Source organism: Seriola aureovittata, chromosome 7 (assembly GCF_021018895.1).
Source record: "Seriola aureovittata isolate HTS-2021-v1 ecotype China chromosome 7, ASM2101889v1, whole genome shotgun sequence".
In the NCBI taxonomy this organism is placed as follows: Eukaryota; Metazoa; Chordata; class Actinopteri; order Carangiformes; family Carangidae; genus Seriola; species Seriola aureovittata.
This window is the reverse complement of record NC_079370.1, coordinates 19,852,368-19,868,962: the sequence shown is the minus strand read 5'-3', so window position 1 is coordinate 19,868,962 and position 16,595 is coordinate 19,852,368. Positions and strand designations below refer to the sequence as shown.

Genomic DNA, 16,595 nt, shown 5'->3' with positions numbered 1-16,595 from the left:
CAGCGCTGTTCACAAAGGGCAAAAACAACAAGCTGTGGATTACGTGTCACTCATTATTTCAAATATGGACACAGAGCATAAAACCTAAAAGGCTTTGCAGATATTAGATACACTGTTTTCCTTATATACCATGAAATTTAATCAGAAAATTTTATATTGTTTTATTTTTTCACTCTTTTCTCTCTACCGTTGTCGTATGTTTTTGCAGATTCTTCTCATTACCTACTGTAACATTGATTCTGCATGTTGTAAACATATTAAGAAAGCTGAGAGTCGAGAATAGATTGTTACTTTGCTGAGCAATCTGGCAATATTTTGCTTGGTTCACTGAATATGAACAATCCTTTTCCAACAGAGTGGCTAAATGGTTGTCATAGGAAGATTACAATATTCAAAGCAGGTTGAGAGCAAGAGGTACCCCGCAGCTAAATTACCAACGTTGGTTAGATTACCATGTGTATTAGATTCAATTTCTTCTTTCCGGGATTTATTATTGATCTACCCAGGCAAAATATAACCCATCAGATTGTCTCCAAAAGCTGTGCTCCACTGCAGTTAGAGGTGGAAGAATGCAGTGTTTAATTGAAGGAATGTGAATTGACACTTGACCCAGGTATTTCACTAGGGCAATTAATGTAAGAGGCTACTGGGTATACAGTGACTGGCTGACTGTTTTCAGAAGCCCAGTAGATTGGCTTCTAGCAAGCACAAGCACCAAGCAGTATAAGTGCATCTCCTGAACAGTCTCTGAAGAGGGAGTAACTTGATGAGGGATAGAGAGCAGCGGCTTCTTCCTTATCACATAAAATATTCTAGCAATTACTCCCTCTTGTCAGATTTTATGGAATACGTGTGGGAGGAAAAGACAAAATAACCTGGCCCTATCTTTTTTGACAAATTTGAATTGATCGCTCATTATCTGGGGTGCACCTACATATAACCTGCCTCTGTGTGAAACTAAGTAGAGACACCAGAGATTTCAGCTTATCGCTCTGGCCTCAAGGCCACGTTTGGCCACAGTACCTGCACATTGGGACTCATTACGTTGGTATTTTGATGAGATTGCCATGCTCCCTTCAACCCCTCACCCTATCAAATTAGCCACATTTTGCTCAGAGAATACTACGAGCCTTACAAACCTATGTCAGAATCTACCATTAGTCCATGAGACGCCCCAAATCAGTGATATGAAGCATGCATTCTAAAACTTGGATGAAACCAAGCACATAAAAAAACACTCCACTCATGCCAAGAAGTAATCTCTGAAAAGCCATATTGCATATCTATGAAGGAACAAATAGACAGCCTAAGTGAGTGTAGAGATAGACTGGCAGTGCATTATGTGAGGAATCCGTTTTTCCAATTGGACTTTCTCATCTTTGTCACTCAGTATGCACTAGAAGAGATACAATAAGAAAACAGTAGACAGCACTCACTTGCTCTTATCTATTTTAAGAAGACTGGGCAGCCCACTTTCCACAAGTAATGTATTTTTTTCCATGACAGTTACTTTGACCAGTACCAGTGACACGCATAAATATTTTGTGAATTGTCCATTCAGCTTTTCCTAAAAGTCACAAACTGGACATACAAGGACAACATGAGAAACAAAACAATGAAATAAATACTATATTCTATTATTAGTCATAGAACATTTTCCCTGACATGCTGCTTTGTCACTGTGGTGCACAGTTTACATACAGCATTTAATATCTTTACCTAAGAAATCATGAGAACATGTTGGCATGCAAATCACCAATTTCTCAGGTCACATCTGATGCAGTAAGTCTTCCTTCTCTGCCGGCTTCCAGCCTATGAGCACATTTGTGTTCATTTGTGCATCTGCTCTTACCAGGAGTACAGTAGCTAGAGGGAGTATTTCCACTGTGCAAGCCAGGCGTCCCAGACACCATGTCACACTTCAGTTTATATTTCTTCACTTTGAACTTGCATGTACCTGGAAGATTTTTGCATGCATATTGTTAGTGTATAAATTAATATAAAAGTTTTCTGCACATTGATACAATATAACCATTAGAGTAACTCCTCTGTATGCTATCATTAAGGATTTATTTACTGTTTATGGCACATCATGTTTCACTTGCTCTGCCATACTTTGCTGTTGTGACAACAGTATATTCACCTCCGCCGGTCTTAAATTTCTAACATCGCTCCTGTGCTGCCTGGAGCATCTGAGCATCTTCCTGATGGGTACAGCTTTATTGTCGCTATCCATTTTCTTTTAGACTTCTAGCCGAAATCTTGTGATAATTTGCAGCTTCCACTGCAGGAAACATGTGGGCAGTTTCCTCTAAATAGTTCGGCTGCTCTTTTTCATTCTGTCCTTATATTGGTGTCATTAGCGTTTTATCAGTGACACAATGACAGAAAAGGTCAACTTTTGTGTGAAAATCAATTACCTTTTAGTTCCCTTTTTAGGAGCTGCAATCATCTCCCCTTGTGATTGATAATTTGGAACACAAATGCCAGTATTCAAAAATCACATCTGGTTTGCTAATCAATTAACAATAAAACATGCAACTGCCTTTAATCTGCCTGATATACATATTTTAGTCTCTGCGGTTACAAATGTAATATGTAATCAAAATTAAGCAGGAATCCAATGTCAAGTAGACTCTATTGTATTTCTTATATCTGCAATGACCACCAAGGGAAAAAGTCACAGTTTTTGTCACTCTTGTTGGTTTCTCGCTATCACTCATTTCCTGTCTTTCTCTTTCTCCGACTGCCACTTTCCTTTCTTTCGTTTTGCTTTTGTCTCTCTGCCCCTTAGGTAGCTCTGCAGTAAATGCCAAATCATGCCAAAGAAATTACATAGAAAAACAGACCTTAAACACGACTACACACATCTTAAGACACACAGTAACACAGACATGCATACATGTGAGCACACATACACACAAGCAAAAATAAAAGTTAACACATTGTTTTTTTATCCTGAGCTAATTTGGGAACACAAGGCGTAACTGCACCATGCTTCTTTTCAGCCTGTCCCAAGCCTCTGTTTAATAGCTAGAATGGCATTGTGCGCTATTGACTGTGGTATGACAGGGCATTGTGCAGGGATTGCAAGGCAATAGAAAAAAAAGGCAGAGCTGGTTAGCCAGACAAATGAGAAGGCCGCTGGCAGCTTTAAATCTCTACAATTATAGAGCGTCCCTGATGCTATGGCCACACGCTGAATAAAACTTCTGATCTAAAACACTGACACAGACAGTAAAACAGATGTGGTCCGAACACACGCAGAGTTGACAGAGACAACCTCACACACAGCGATAGATGTCTGCACACACTTTTTCTCTCTGTGTTACTATTTGTTTTCTCATTTCCCACACACACATTCATATATATGCAAGCACAAACCCAAACAAGAACCTGCTGAGTCAAAATAAGGTGTTTTTTTCTTAATATTTATCTACAAGGTTTTCATTTCCAGGTTCTTCATTTTACTCAATTATCTGTTTTTTCTGTTTTTAGGTAATTATGGCAACATAAGAATTACAATGACCAAAAAGCTATGTAGTTGACATAAAGTTAAAACGGATGACACGTGTTTTCTTTCATTTGTGACTCTTTCCACTCAGGCTAACTGGAATGAATATTCCAGCACCCATCATCAGCAACAAAAACTGGCTACGGCTGCATTTTGTGACAGAGAGCAACCACCGCCACAAAGGCTTCAGGGCTCAGTATCAAGGTAAGACATGATTACTTAATTTGCACATCGTAATAGAGGGCCCCCTTCTTGAACGAAAAGAGATCATCGTAGGAAAAACACACTGTAATTACAAAACATGTTTTTGATCTTTCTTAACTGAATATTAAACAGTTTGATTAATACCCCCTCTGTAGAGGGCACGGAGGCTTTTTCTGCTTCAAACCATTGACTTCAAAGGGCTTTGTTAATCAAATATTTGAGAGATAAATACTGTATATACTTTTCCCCTTATAAAAACTCAGCTCTGGCAGCTCAATAATCCATTAGCCTGACATTGTTCTCTGGCATGACTTTAAAGTCAGCGTATGTGCTGCATATACTATACCACAGAAACTTAAAGCCTGGCTCCAAGCCAGATATGAAACCTGCAACTTCACCGTAAACAGCTCTATAAAAACTTTGAGTAACGTGCTTGTGTAGCAACTCACTGTAAATGAAGACATAAAATCAATAGCATGAAAAATCAAATTTCTCAACTATTGCATCGCATTGTCGTGCAAAGGTTGAGCTTTTATATGTTTTTATTTTTAATGTAAAGGGCAGATAATTTTAAAGCAAAGACAAGTACTCAGGGGTTTTATTACGCAGTATGTTTTTGAGCATATAACCTTATCTGGTCACTAAATAGATTTGCATCCTAATTGTGTGTATAACAGCTTGAATTAACTAGTTGACCTACAGTGTAGTTCAAAAGGAGGCAGTGTCCCAATGTTCAAATTGAAATAGCCTTGTTTTGCTTGTTACACCATTCATTGCTTTTGGCTATTCAGTTGATACTTCAAAATTATGACAGCCGCTTGCATCACCTGGTTTTTGTGTGCAATCTGGCCCCTGCTGTGTTTAATTAGACTGTCTTAAGATATGTAGAATTGCAGTCCTTGGGCTGCTCTTCGATTCCACGTGGTATTTCCCCCTGCAAGCTATAACCATTAAATCTGCTCTGACCAATCAATTTCTATCCACTGTTTAATATCTCTGAGTTATATGAACAGATAAACATGAAAAACTAATTTAGGTTTTATAGAATTGCCAAGGTAACCCTTAGGAATGCATCAGAGCCGTTTAACTCATTTCTTTTGAAAAAGAATGCACACCAGTAGCAATTACATGTTGATGTTCTTCATAGGAACAAGTATTATCCAGAGAAAGAAACACTTGTACTGTATCTTCTCACATCTAATACTGTAACTTCTTTTATCTAATGAACTCTTTCTATTGCTCTCGACCAGTGAAAAGCTCTGGAGAGCTTAAATCCAGAGGGGTAAAATTATTACCAGGAAAGGACAACACTAACAAACTGTCTTTGAGTAAGTCTTTTATTTTTCTTATGCAACTCTTTTCATTGTTTGGATTTTTTGTTTATGTAGGGCTTGCGTTCGGGGTCTTTGTTTTTTCTTGTCTTTTTTTTTGCTGCATCATTTGGTGAAGGAATTAAGCTACAGTACTAGATTTTGTAGAAGTGCAGTCTCTTTTTCTTTCTGATGCCCTATTTCCTCTGCTGTTCCGGACTTCCTGTCCTGACAGAAATGAACTCAGGTAGATCAGGCATAGTTATTTGTATTGCAGCAAAACTTTAAATTTGACCAGTTTCAGATGCTCAAAACTCCCTCTGTAGCATTAAGCGGTACATCAGATTGACTTATGTTCATTGAGTGTGTGATCTACACACACAGCAGTAGTCAAGGTTGAGTGACCACTCACACTGATGATTTGTGTACTCTCAGACCAAAGTGAATGCATTGTAATTGCTTGCAGAGCTCTGTCATTAACGTAAATCTGGAGCACAATTCCCTTTAACTCCACAGTGTGCTAAACACTTCAGTGATAACAGGTTGTAATCTTTATTACTTTATGTGTCACAGAATCGGCATTGCATGGAGACATGAATAATGCAAAGGGCTGTAATCTTTTCCACAAGACAATACTGTATATCATTTAAAAGACTGTGAAGAAATGCTTTATATGCCTTGTGGATTCATTGCATATAATTGAACCCATAACTGTATTATAACCCGCAACAATTAACTTCAAAGCTAATGAACTTCCTGAAAGAAGTTGAAGATGAAAACACATGCCGGTAGAACTTCTTGCGATAAAATGGAAGGGTCTTTGTGTGTGTGTGTGTGTGTGTGTGTGTGTGTGTGTGTGTGGGTTGATGTCTTATTGCAAATATTACAGCAAACCTTAAGGATAATTATGATACTACATATTTCATGAATTTCATTTCCAGTGCATGCAGTCTTTGATTTACAGAGAAGAACGTGAGGGGGAGATGAGACTGTTAAAAACTGTTTTCTTACTGCCAAGCCATCTCTCTATGTTCCTACAGTAGTAAAGGCTGTGAAACCATATCTACAAGGCTTTGTGTAGTGTACTTAAACTATTGTTATGTATGGAGAGACTCACTGAGTGATTATTGTAGCTCCTGCAAATGATAGTTGAAAGTTAATTAATCCTCTTAGTCCCTGCTGAGCCCAGATACATTTCCCTTTATTTTGTCTAGCTCAGGTAAGAGAGTTGCATTTACCCATAGGCACTCACTCTGATACCACCAAACATGAATGTGTGTTCACAACAGCGCTGCCAAATAACTGGCAGTTGAAAGTCTCTGACATTGAGAGATGAAGTTGATTTGTTAAACTACATTTGTGTTTCCTGGAACCAAATTCTGTCACCTAACGTAACCATTGACTATTCAAACAGGCAGATTTATCTACTGTTCAAGTGCTTTTCACTGCAGCGGGTGTTTTCTGAAAGTACGAAGCTTTGAAAATTAGAGTGTCTCTCTCACAGCGTTCTTGGTCCTTCTCTTTTTCACCCAGTGAATGAAGGAGGAATCAAACAGGTGTCTAATTACTGCCCTGACCCAGGGGAGCCGGAGAATGGCAAGCGGATTGGCTCTGACTTCAGGTGAGTTGCCGCTTCTGTAGCTCAAGTGAAGGAGCTCGGATTATTGTCGAGGAGAGTTGAGGAGTAGGAAAACGTGCTTCCTAACCCATTTCTGTGTTATGACATCCAGTAACTTTGTTACACTACTTCTTCTTGTTAATACTGAGCAGTGTAGTTCATCTCTTAATAATATGCATATTATCCATAGCACACATACCGTATCACTTTCAGAAAATTCATTTTGACATTTAGCAGACTTTGAATACCTTCAGGTTTGTGTTTTGCATTGTACAGAGTGTATTCATGCAGCTTAAGAAACCTTCTCTCTACTAAAACTGAGCCCATTGCACGCTGATATTTAGTTACCTTACACTGTTAAGTCCACTCTTTGGTCCCTGTACAACTGAGTGTTGTTTCAATGTCCATGTAGATGACTCTTCTCTGGACTGTTAGCTAGCTTTTCTAGCTCTAATGTATGAACAGAAATCATTTGTGTTTTTTGTTAATGTGCAAAATATTTTCTCACTGCATTAAAAAGCATCATTGTTTGTTTTTTTTGTTTTTTTTAATACATTGGACATTTGTAAATATGGAAAATGAGGCCTCTTAAAAATTAAATTAACACATTCTCCAGTCCATCTACTGAATTTGATATATTGGTGCACTGTAACCCTGTAATGAATGACATGAAATGGATGATGAATTTGATATTTCATCGAAAGTAATTTTTGAGGGATTGATTGCTTTTTCAGGCGTTAATGGTGTTTATTATCTTCTCAGTATCGGAGCAACTGCTCAATTTACCTGTGATGAAGACCATGTGCTGCAGGGTTCCAAAACGATTACCTGCCAGCGCGTTGCCGAAGTCTTCGCTGCTTGGAGCGACCATAGACCTGTCTGCAAGGGTGAGTAAGGCTTCTGAAAAGCTAATAAAACAGTTTGATTAAGGCAGTGCCTCTGGATATAGGCTCTATGCAGATAGAGGAAAGTTCATTTCTGTTAATTATGTATGAAAGCCTCTGCTGCAGCACTCTCCTTTTTAATTCCAAAATGCTCTGCCTGTTTTTCTATGTTTCATAATACCTGGAGCACCTTTTAGAATTTGATTAATGGAAATGCCGCTAATAGACCTTCTCTCTACTTGTGCAAACAATACATTTCCTTTCTGTCATGTTGTAATACAGGAATTATTACCCTGCCTTCCGAGCACCCTTTGCATCAATATTTATTGTAAATTTTAAATTTCTAGGACTGACCTCTAGGTTTTGTAGAGAATTTATACTATGTACACTGTATTCTATATTTTTTTTAATGTTCAAAGATGTTTTGAATCTGTCTATCTGTGTCGTCATGTTTATCTTTATACTGTTACAGTGAAAACGTGTGGGTCGAATCTACAGGGACCATCAGGGACCTTTACGTCCCCTAACTTCCCTATCCAGTATGAGAGTAACTCCCAGTGTGTGTGGATCATTACTGCCAGCGATCCAAACAAGGTATTAGAACAGAGTCAGGGCTCTTTTGTTTTTCTAGCTTTGAAGTATTAGCTTTTGGACCAAGTCTAATGAAAACCCACAGCTACTGTTGTCATGTGGGCAACCACCACTAACTGGCCTTTGCATCCTAATTAATTTTTCTCCTCTTCAGATGTCTAAATTGAGCAGTAAATGGGGATACAATCCACACAGTGCATAGTTACCATGAGTTTTGTGTCACACCTTTTCACATCGGCTTTACAGCATAAATAAAGTTGTTTCCAAGATTAAAAGGCCACCTATTGTAGATATAGACTAGAGGTATGATAACCCGTGGTTACTGTTAAACTTGGTGAAAATAACAATCTGACATCAAAGATAAAGTGTTTGCCATTGTTACCTGCAAAGCCCATTAGGAAGTAAATTTAAAAAAAATTCTTTTAACTGAGTGTAGTCTCTTTACACTGTAAATATGGTATTTATAAAGATGATAAATAGCTTTTTATTTTCTGTTTTAATATATTGAAGAAATCCCAGAAAGGACTTAAAGAAGAGTATAAGTAATATGGTGTGATGCCCCAGTTGGGTTTTTTTCTAAACATGTGTTCCTCATTACTGTCCAGGCATTTCCTTCCTGTATCTGTATTTATGAATGCATGCTTTATTAATTGCAAGGGCAGCCCGAGGTAGGAAAAGGTTACATAGAAAATGCAGATATTTTGACTTAAGTTCATTGTTGCTGTCCCTCATCAATATACGTAGCTGCAGTGGATTGCATTTCAGTTCTCATTGGACTGCCAGTTTGACCGTGACTGTTGGCAGTTGAGCGATTTGCTTCATTCATCTGGGGTAACAGAAATGGAGAGAAATAATGATTGAATGAGACTGGCTTTTCCCCAAAGTGAAGAGGTCAAAGCTGTTTTCCTAATGGTCATTACTGCTCTTCTACATCAAATTTGTCTCTATTGGTATTCTGTCCAGTGAGTCATATACACAGGGGTGTCAGCTCAGTGCTATCCTGCTAATAAACAATAACCAACCAAGTAACACTCATTCAGAACTCACTACGATTGGCAACTGCCATAGCTTTGTGCCGTCGTGCCCTCTCCAAGGCAAACAAGCCATTGACTTGGCACTGAAACTTGGTCCATTAGTGTTATTATGGTAATTATGCTTATGTGTGCATTGTAATGAGGCTGTTACACATGGATAATGTGCAACCATTGCCCTCCCCATTGCCAGAAAAGGGGATGCAGAGGATGCCATCATATGTTTGTCATCAACAGATAAAACACTGATGCCTGATGCCACATCCATACATTCATCAATAATCCATGCAGGCAAAGTGTAGGTTGAGATAATGTAGCTTTATTGCATAATGTCTTTGCAGTAGACAAAATTTTCCATGATGATGATTATTAGTGTAAGCAGATGTTGCCTGTTTGATTAGTGAATATGCCATCTTTTGTGATGTTATATACTTTTAAGGGAAAAATTGTATAACTTTTGACAGCTTGTATTGCAAGGGGTAATGTGGACAGGCAATTAATAATTTCAGACTCTTAAAATTGCTTCACTATGATTGGTTCTTAGTATTTAATTTGCTTCATTGGGGTCATCAAGTGGGCACCCTCCTTCATAGGGGTTTCGATTGACAGGCCCACAACACCTCCAGAGGGCTCATCGGCAACATCTGGCGTCCTAAGTGCGCCCCCCCTCTGCTTTAACTCCCTCTACTCACCCTGTTGCTGCCGCTGTTGTTTAGGGGTCCAGGTGATGTCTCTCCTCTTGATCCAGCGCCAACGACTAGCCTGTTCGGCAGCACTCCAACGATTGCCTTGCTGCATGTTAGCACTTAGCAAAGAACATATTATAAAGGCAATTTATTTTGTATTTCACAACAGGTTATTCAAATCAACTTTGAAGAGTTTGACCTTGAAATTGGGTATGATTCACTAACCATTGGAGATGGAGGGGAAGTAGGTGACTCGAAAACAATAATACAAGTGTAAGTATTATAAAACCTCATTGGATATATTATTCTACTGTAAGTCAAATGATGCAAAGCTTGTTAGATGTACATTTTTGTACATGTACATACTGTTGTAAAGCAACATTATACCAAGAACCCTGATTTAATTGAAAAACTGCACCATTTAAATGAAGGTCTACTTTTTACATACAGTGCATTGTGATGCTCTATGGTAACTTTTATGCATGATTGTTTAAAGTATGCATCAGTTTTTTTTCACTTCATTTCATAAGACTTGAGAAAGTCTCAACATTAAATTGCATGATGAGTTAATGTTAGAAAAGTGTATTTGGATACCTCAGTGACTCTTTTGTTGCCCTGTCTGCAGGCTGACTGGAAGCTTTGTCCCAGACCTGATTGTCAGCATGTCCCACCAGATGTGGCTTCATCTCCAGTCTGATGAGAGTGTGGGCTCGATTGGCTTCAAGATCAACTATAAAGGTACGTAGGCCTTTAGTGCTGATATCGTCTCTCACTGTCTGTGTTCATATCTATGTCTGTGACTGTCTCATTCAGCTAGTCCTGTATGCATTTCTGTCTGTTTGCCTGTCTCTCACTCACTTCCCTCTCTCCTGGAAAAAAAAGTCCTTAACCAGGCTCTCACACTCTTCACCTGGACCTTTATAGATAATATTAAAGAAAAAAAGTACCTCAAAGGACTTGGCTTGACTTAATCCCCACCCATTTCCATTCCTCCCCCCTCTTCTTCTCCTCTCACCCACAGAAATTGACAAAGAGAGTTGTGGTGACCCTGGTACACCTCTGTATGGCTACCAAGAGGGTAGTGGCTTTTTAAATGGAGATGTTCTGCGCTTTGAATGCCAGTTTGGATTCGAGCTCATCGGGGAGAGGATGATAACCTGCCAGAACAACAATCAGTGGTCGGCTAATATCCCCATCTGCATATGTGAGTCCAATACGGGATTTTTTTCATGACAGCTAATGAAGCAATTACTTATGCGTTTGGAAAGTTCACAATGACACTAAACTACTGGAGGATTAATTACGGTGTTGTTAAATGACCATGCAGTGCATTGTGTGTAAACAGCAATATACATAATATAAAATGTGAAATTGATAGCATATGCTTGCCTTGTTGTTTTGGGTTGATTTGAAAAAGTAGAAAATAGGATACACACTGCTGTACTATACAAATACTCTGGAGAAGGAAACCCTGCATAATACTGGACATTGTCCTTTTTTCAAGACAATGTAAATCCCTCCTGTAAGTTTCACTATACCTAACCCATATCCATAACAAAAACCTAGTCTTCCGTTTCTTCAAGTTAACTGTGTCCATTGGGACAGTGTGCAGTATCCCTGGCACCTATATTGTATTTTTGTACACTACCTATGCTCCACTCTCTTAAAATGTTTCATGTTTCCCCAACTACTCAGCACCCATGGGACCAGTGCTGTCTCATGATTGCTGAGCTAGTTATACAGTGCTGACATTGTTCTATACTGATCTTTGAGCCTGATCCTACCATGGCAGAATCCACAGTGTGGATTGTCATGTGATTGTCAAAGTTGCTGTAAAGCAAATTGCCTCACCTGGGATTTTTGGGAAGTTTTTATCATTGCTAATATATTTTTGCACCCTCCATCACACAGTCCCCTGTTTCTCCAACTTCACTGCTCCCATGGGGACGGTATTGTCTCCCGACTACCCAGAAGGCTATGGGAACAACCTCAACTGCGTGTGGCTGATTATCTCTGAGCCAGGCTCCAGAATCCACCTGGCGTTCAATGACTTTGACCTGGAGCCTCCCTATGACTTCCTCACAATCAAAGATGGGGACCAGTCAGGAGCCACAATACTGGGACGCTTCTCAGGGGCCGAAGTTCCTTCACACCTGACATCCAACAGCAACGTACTGCAGCTGGAGTTTCAGGCTGATCACTCCATGTCTGGAAGGGGGTTCAATATTACCTATAGCAGTAAGTGACTATTTGATCTGTTTAATTCAAACAATCATATCATAGTAAAGCATTTTTAAACAGATACATGAGTCCATCATTATCTTTTTAGGGTTAGGAATTAGTGGCATGATTAGTAATTTATCTTAGACTGACCGTCCGACCTCCTGAATTTGTACACTATTTAAAAACAATTTTCTAAAGCAGCGGTAATTCTCTTTAGAAATGTAATTAATCTCCTAGGACCTGGTGTCCACATATGTGGACCTCACATTTTGGGTTCTCTAGACCACAATACTAACTTTTTCTCAACAAGGGCCTGGTGACCACATATGAGGATATTATACTGCCACTCAGTAATCGAAATTTAAAACTAATGTCCTCATATGTGGACATAATTTTTCTCAGGTCCCAATCAGCCTAAATAGCAAAGAGAAATTAAAAATGCACGCCATGCAAGAGTTCGGGTCTTAGGAGGTTAATGTGGACGCCTCAGTGGGCACCGTGGGCACCTCACCTGGTAGAGTGCATACCACATGGGCTTAGTTAACCGCAGTGGCCATGGGTTTGAGTCTGAACCACGGCCCTTTGCTGCATGTCATCCCCTCTCTCTCTCTCTCTCTCTCTCTCTCTCTCTCTCTCTCTCTCTCTCTCTCTCTCTCTCTCTCTCTCTCTCTCTCTCTCTCTCTCTCTCTCTCTCTCTCTCTCTCTCTCTCTCTCTCTCTCTCTCTCTCTCTCTCTCTCTCTCTCTCTCTCTCTCTCTCTCTCTCTCTCTCTCTCTCTCTCTCCCTGACTTTCCTGTCTATCTCACTGTACTATCAGAAATAAATATCATTTAAAAAAGATTTAATTCATGTGCAAAGTAGTTATATTCTGTATGTTATGAATAATAAGAGGAAATTAAGTTCAACAGTACTTGTAATTTTTGTCAATGTTCTTCAAAATCGATACCATAGTCCCTTTCATGTGTTTGTTTTTTTTTCTCTTCTTCTTCTTAGGAAAAACTTTTTTATGTACTCTATAGGGACCTAAAGTGCATTTATGACAGTGCACTCAGTGTTTAACTCTCATGCCTCATTGCCTATTAAAGCACCATTGTATCATTGTAATTCTTTTTTCTCCTGACGAGGCACAACAAGTTCTGAAGACAGAGGCTATTGTCACCCTCATGTGTGCAGAGCAGACCTCTTAGTTTTTAAAAAAAAAAAAAATCTCCCAATGACAGCTACATTCATTTCCCTTATCTCCCTACTCCTCACAGACCCCATTCCTCATTCACACAAGAGCGTTTGTCACTAGATCTTGTTCTCTTTCTTCTCATTACAAGCTTTTGGCCGTAATGAGTGCCCTGACCCTGGCATACCGTTGAATGCCAGGCGCTTTGGGGACAGTTTCCAGCTGGGAAGCTCCATCTCTGTGGTTTGTGAGGAGGGCTTCATCAAAACGCAGGGGGCTGACACCATCACATGCCATCTGGAGGAAGGCAAGGTGATGTGGAGTGGACTCATTCCCAAATGTGAAGGTACTGAATTGGAATAGCTAATAAATGTGATGTTGTTGGGCAGATAGGTCAAAAACTATGGAGTCAGGAAAGAAAAAAGAACTGAAGGAATTTTGATAAAATAGTGAGTGGGTTATGTGGAACAGCTCAGCAGCTCAGAGTCCACCCAAACTGGGCTACATTTATCTTATTTTCAGGTGTTTGTGTAACTTGAGTCTTTTGGTGACTCATCCTATATTCATTTTATTTTTTAGCTTTTTTCATGTTGGTACAAAAAGATTACTGAGTGGTATCCTCTTTAAAACAGCTTTTCCTCTCCATCTTTTTTCCTCCTCTCCTCTCCTTGTATTTGTTCTGTCTACCACCCTCCCGACCCTTCAATCTATTTATATCTTTAATTTATATCTTTATCCTCCCCATCCTTCCCACCATTCCTCCACCTCTCTGCTCCTCCAGCTCCTTGTGGGGGCCACTATTCAGGGCCATCTGGTGTCATCCTCTCCCCGGGGTGGCCAGGCTACTACAAAGACTCCCTGAGTTGTGAGTGGGTCATTGAGGCCGAACCAGGACGCTCCATCAAGATCAGCTTTGACAGGTTTGTATGACAGTGCTGCAACAACTCAGCCGTGGAATCAAAGATACACACACTTGCACAAAGTCACAGATAAAAACTGAGACGGCATGCAATCCCTTATGTACGTACGTCCACATACTGTACCTCATGTGTTTACTACAGGCAGATTTACATGCATACTGTACATGTGCAACACAGAAGTGATACCATTAATCCTGTAAGCCATTGAGTTAGAAACAGAAAGTCATAGGAGGTGGAATGCAAACCTGGACCTATATTCCAAAAATGTTGAAAGCCTCGAGTAATTCTTTATTTCGCTTACTTGCTCTCGCTCACTTCCTTAGAGTGCTATAATAAAAAGAAAAAAAATAGTTTTGCTTTAAGATGTTTATTTCCTAACATAAAAAAGCAAAACCATAAAATTATCATATTTTATAATCATCACATTGTCCGTGCTGAAACATTCCTTTGTATGGAAACAAAGAGCTACTTTCGCTGTGATATTTTTGTGAAATGGGCCAAAGTCTTTTGCCTCTCCTTTCCTTGAAATGAGCCAGTTTTCCTATGTTTAGTTCATGCAGTTCATACTGGCATTATACAGGAGGTAATACGTTTCTTTTTCTAAGCTCTTTACATCAGTAACATAAAGAGGCATGTCTGAAGGTGTTTTTCCACAATAGTAATAGTGATATTGGAACTCTGTGCAGATGTCACTTGTTTGATGATGTAGAGACCCGAGGGTGACCACAGATCCATACCATGTCAGATTTCCAAGAAACTCATTGATCTTATACTATTGCATTAACTTTCTGTGTATGCAATGTCTTCTTATTTATCTCCTTTAAGTAGACTAAAGGAGTTTTTTAAATCGAAAACAACTGGACTAGGTTATTTGTCTGGGAAGACGTTTCACCTCTCATCCAAGAGGCTTCATCAGTTCGTGTACGCATCTGACCAGGCTAGGACTGGTCCTACTTTCTGGTGTGGAGACCCAGGTATTTAACCTCTTGTGGGCGTTCACAAGGATGATGATGATGTCACTGGTTCCCTTTTGTGCTCCAAGTGTCAACGACAGTCGTTTGCATGACTGTCGTTGGTGGAAAATTGGTTTCGACTTCGTTAGTGCTCTATTGTGTTACAACGACAGTCGTTGGAGTCACTCGCCACTTGTGAACAGTTGTTATTCTTGGAGGCTAGATTGTTGAGTCTCCTGGGAAGGGATGAAAGGGCAGCATTGTAAATTGGAGATAGGTGGTGTCTGAGACCTCCTCAGACACCACAACACCACAACATTTTGTGTTAGGGCACATTTTTGTGTTGTGTTACAACTGTCGTTGTAACACAATAGAGCACTAACGAAGTCGAAACCAATTTTCCACCAACGACAGTCATGCAAACGACTGTCGTTGACACTTGGAGCACAAAAGGGAACCAGTGACATCATCATCCTTGTGAACGCCCACAAGAGGTTAAATACCTGGGTCTCCACACCAGAAAGTAGGACCAGTCCTAGCCTGGTCAGATGCGTACACGAACTGATGAAGCCTCTTGGATGAGAGGTGAAACGTCTTCCCAGACAAATAACCTAGTCCAGTTGTTTTCGATTTAAAAAAACACCTTTAGGATACTATGACCTGGACAAATGAGAATATACACAGGCTCCTTTAAGTAGAATATTTTCTCTGTGGACAGAACAGGCCAAATAGCTTCAAACTGTTTAATCTGTCAAACTACAGGTATTGTTACAAATAATCTACTACTGTAACTCCCTCTTTTCTTTTCTTACTTTTAAGGTTTCAAACTGAACTCAGCTATGACTTCCTGGAAGTGCATGATGGCCCCAACCTGCTCTCTCCTCTGATTGGCTCATTTAATGGCACCCAGGTCCCTCCGTTCCTGTTCAGTAGCAGTAACTTCCTGTACCTGCTTTTTACCACTGATAACAGTCGATCAAACAGCGGTTTCAAGATCTTCTATGAAGGTGAGTACACTGCTATTCTCCGCATGCAGTGCAAAACTAAAAGTTATGCATGCAAAATGTCTTCAAACAATATACGGATATTCATAGTACTTAATTAGTACTTATGTAGTAGTATTTATTTCATAGTATTAAAAAAATATTTAATTAATTTCAAATTAGATATGTTAAATTAATTAAACTAAGTATACTAAGTAAATTGTGGTTAATGACACTGTATTTACTTTGGTCTGCCATTCTTCTAACACTTTCATAAAGTTTCTGAAACTATGTGTCAAGACCAAACTGTTGAGGATGTGTTTCAGGTGAATTACATGACAAGAGCACCAGTATTATTATAACAACTTGGCTCAATGAGCTTTGGTTCTCGGGATGAAATTCATTTATTCACACTTGGTTTTGAGATAAAAGTTGAAGATTGAGACAACAGAATCTTAAACACTGCTTTTGGAGAGAGCCCAAGCTCAACACAGCAATTTTGAATGTT

At 39.4% G+C, this 16,595-nt stretch overlaps 1 protein-coding gene across 2 annotated transcripts in view; it reads left to right on the top strand.

The window, feature by feature from the left end:
• LOC130172442 (CUB and sushi domain-containing protein 3-like) overlaps positions 1-16,595 on the top strand; it is a 216,283-nt gene that overhangs the window by 60,795 nt on the left and 138,893 nt on the right. For both annotated transcript variants that reach the window (XM_056381188.1, XM_056381187.1), the window contains exons 6-17: positions 3,606-3,718; positions 4,969-5,046; positions 6,562-6,649; positions 7,409-7,533; positions 8,003-8,124; positions 10,008-10,111; positions 10,464-10,576; positions 10,860-11,042; positions 11,750-12,076; positions 13,383-13,577; positions 14,013-14,151; positions 15,924-16,111. In XM_056381188.1, the coding sequence (XP_056237163.1) occupies positions 3,606-3,718; positions 4,969-5,046; positions 6,562-6,649; positions 7,409-7,533; positions 8,003-8,124; positions 10,008-10,111; positions 10,464-10,576; positions 10,860-11,042; positions 11,750-12,076; positions 13,383-13,577; positions 14,013-14,151; positions 15,924-16,111 (1,775 nt within the window). The remainder of the gene's footprint in view (positions 1-3,605; positions 3,719-4,968; positions 5,047-6,561; positions 6,650-7,408; positions 7,534-8,002; positions 8,125-10,007; positions 10,112-10,463; positions 10,577-10,859; positions 11,043-11,749; positions 12,077-13,382; positions 13,578-14,012; positions 14,152-15,923; positions 16,112-16,595) is intronic.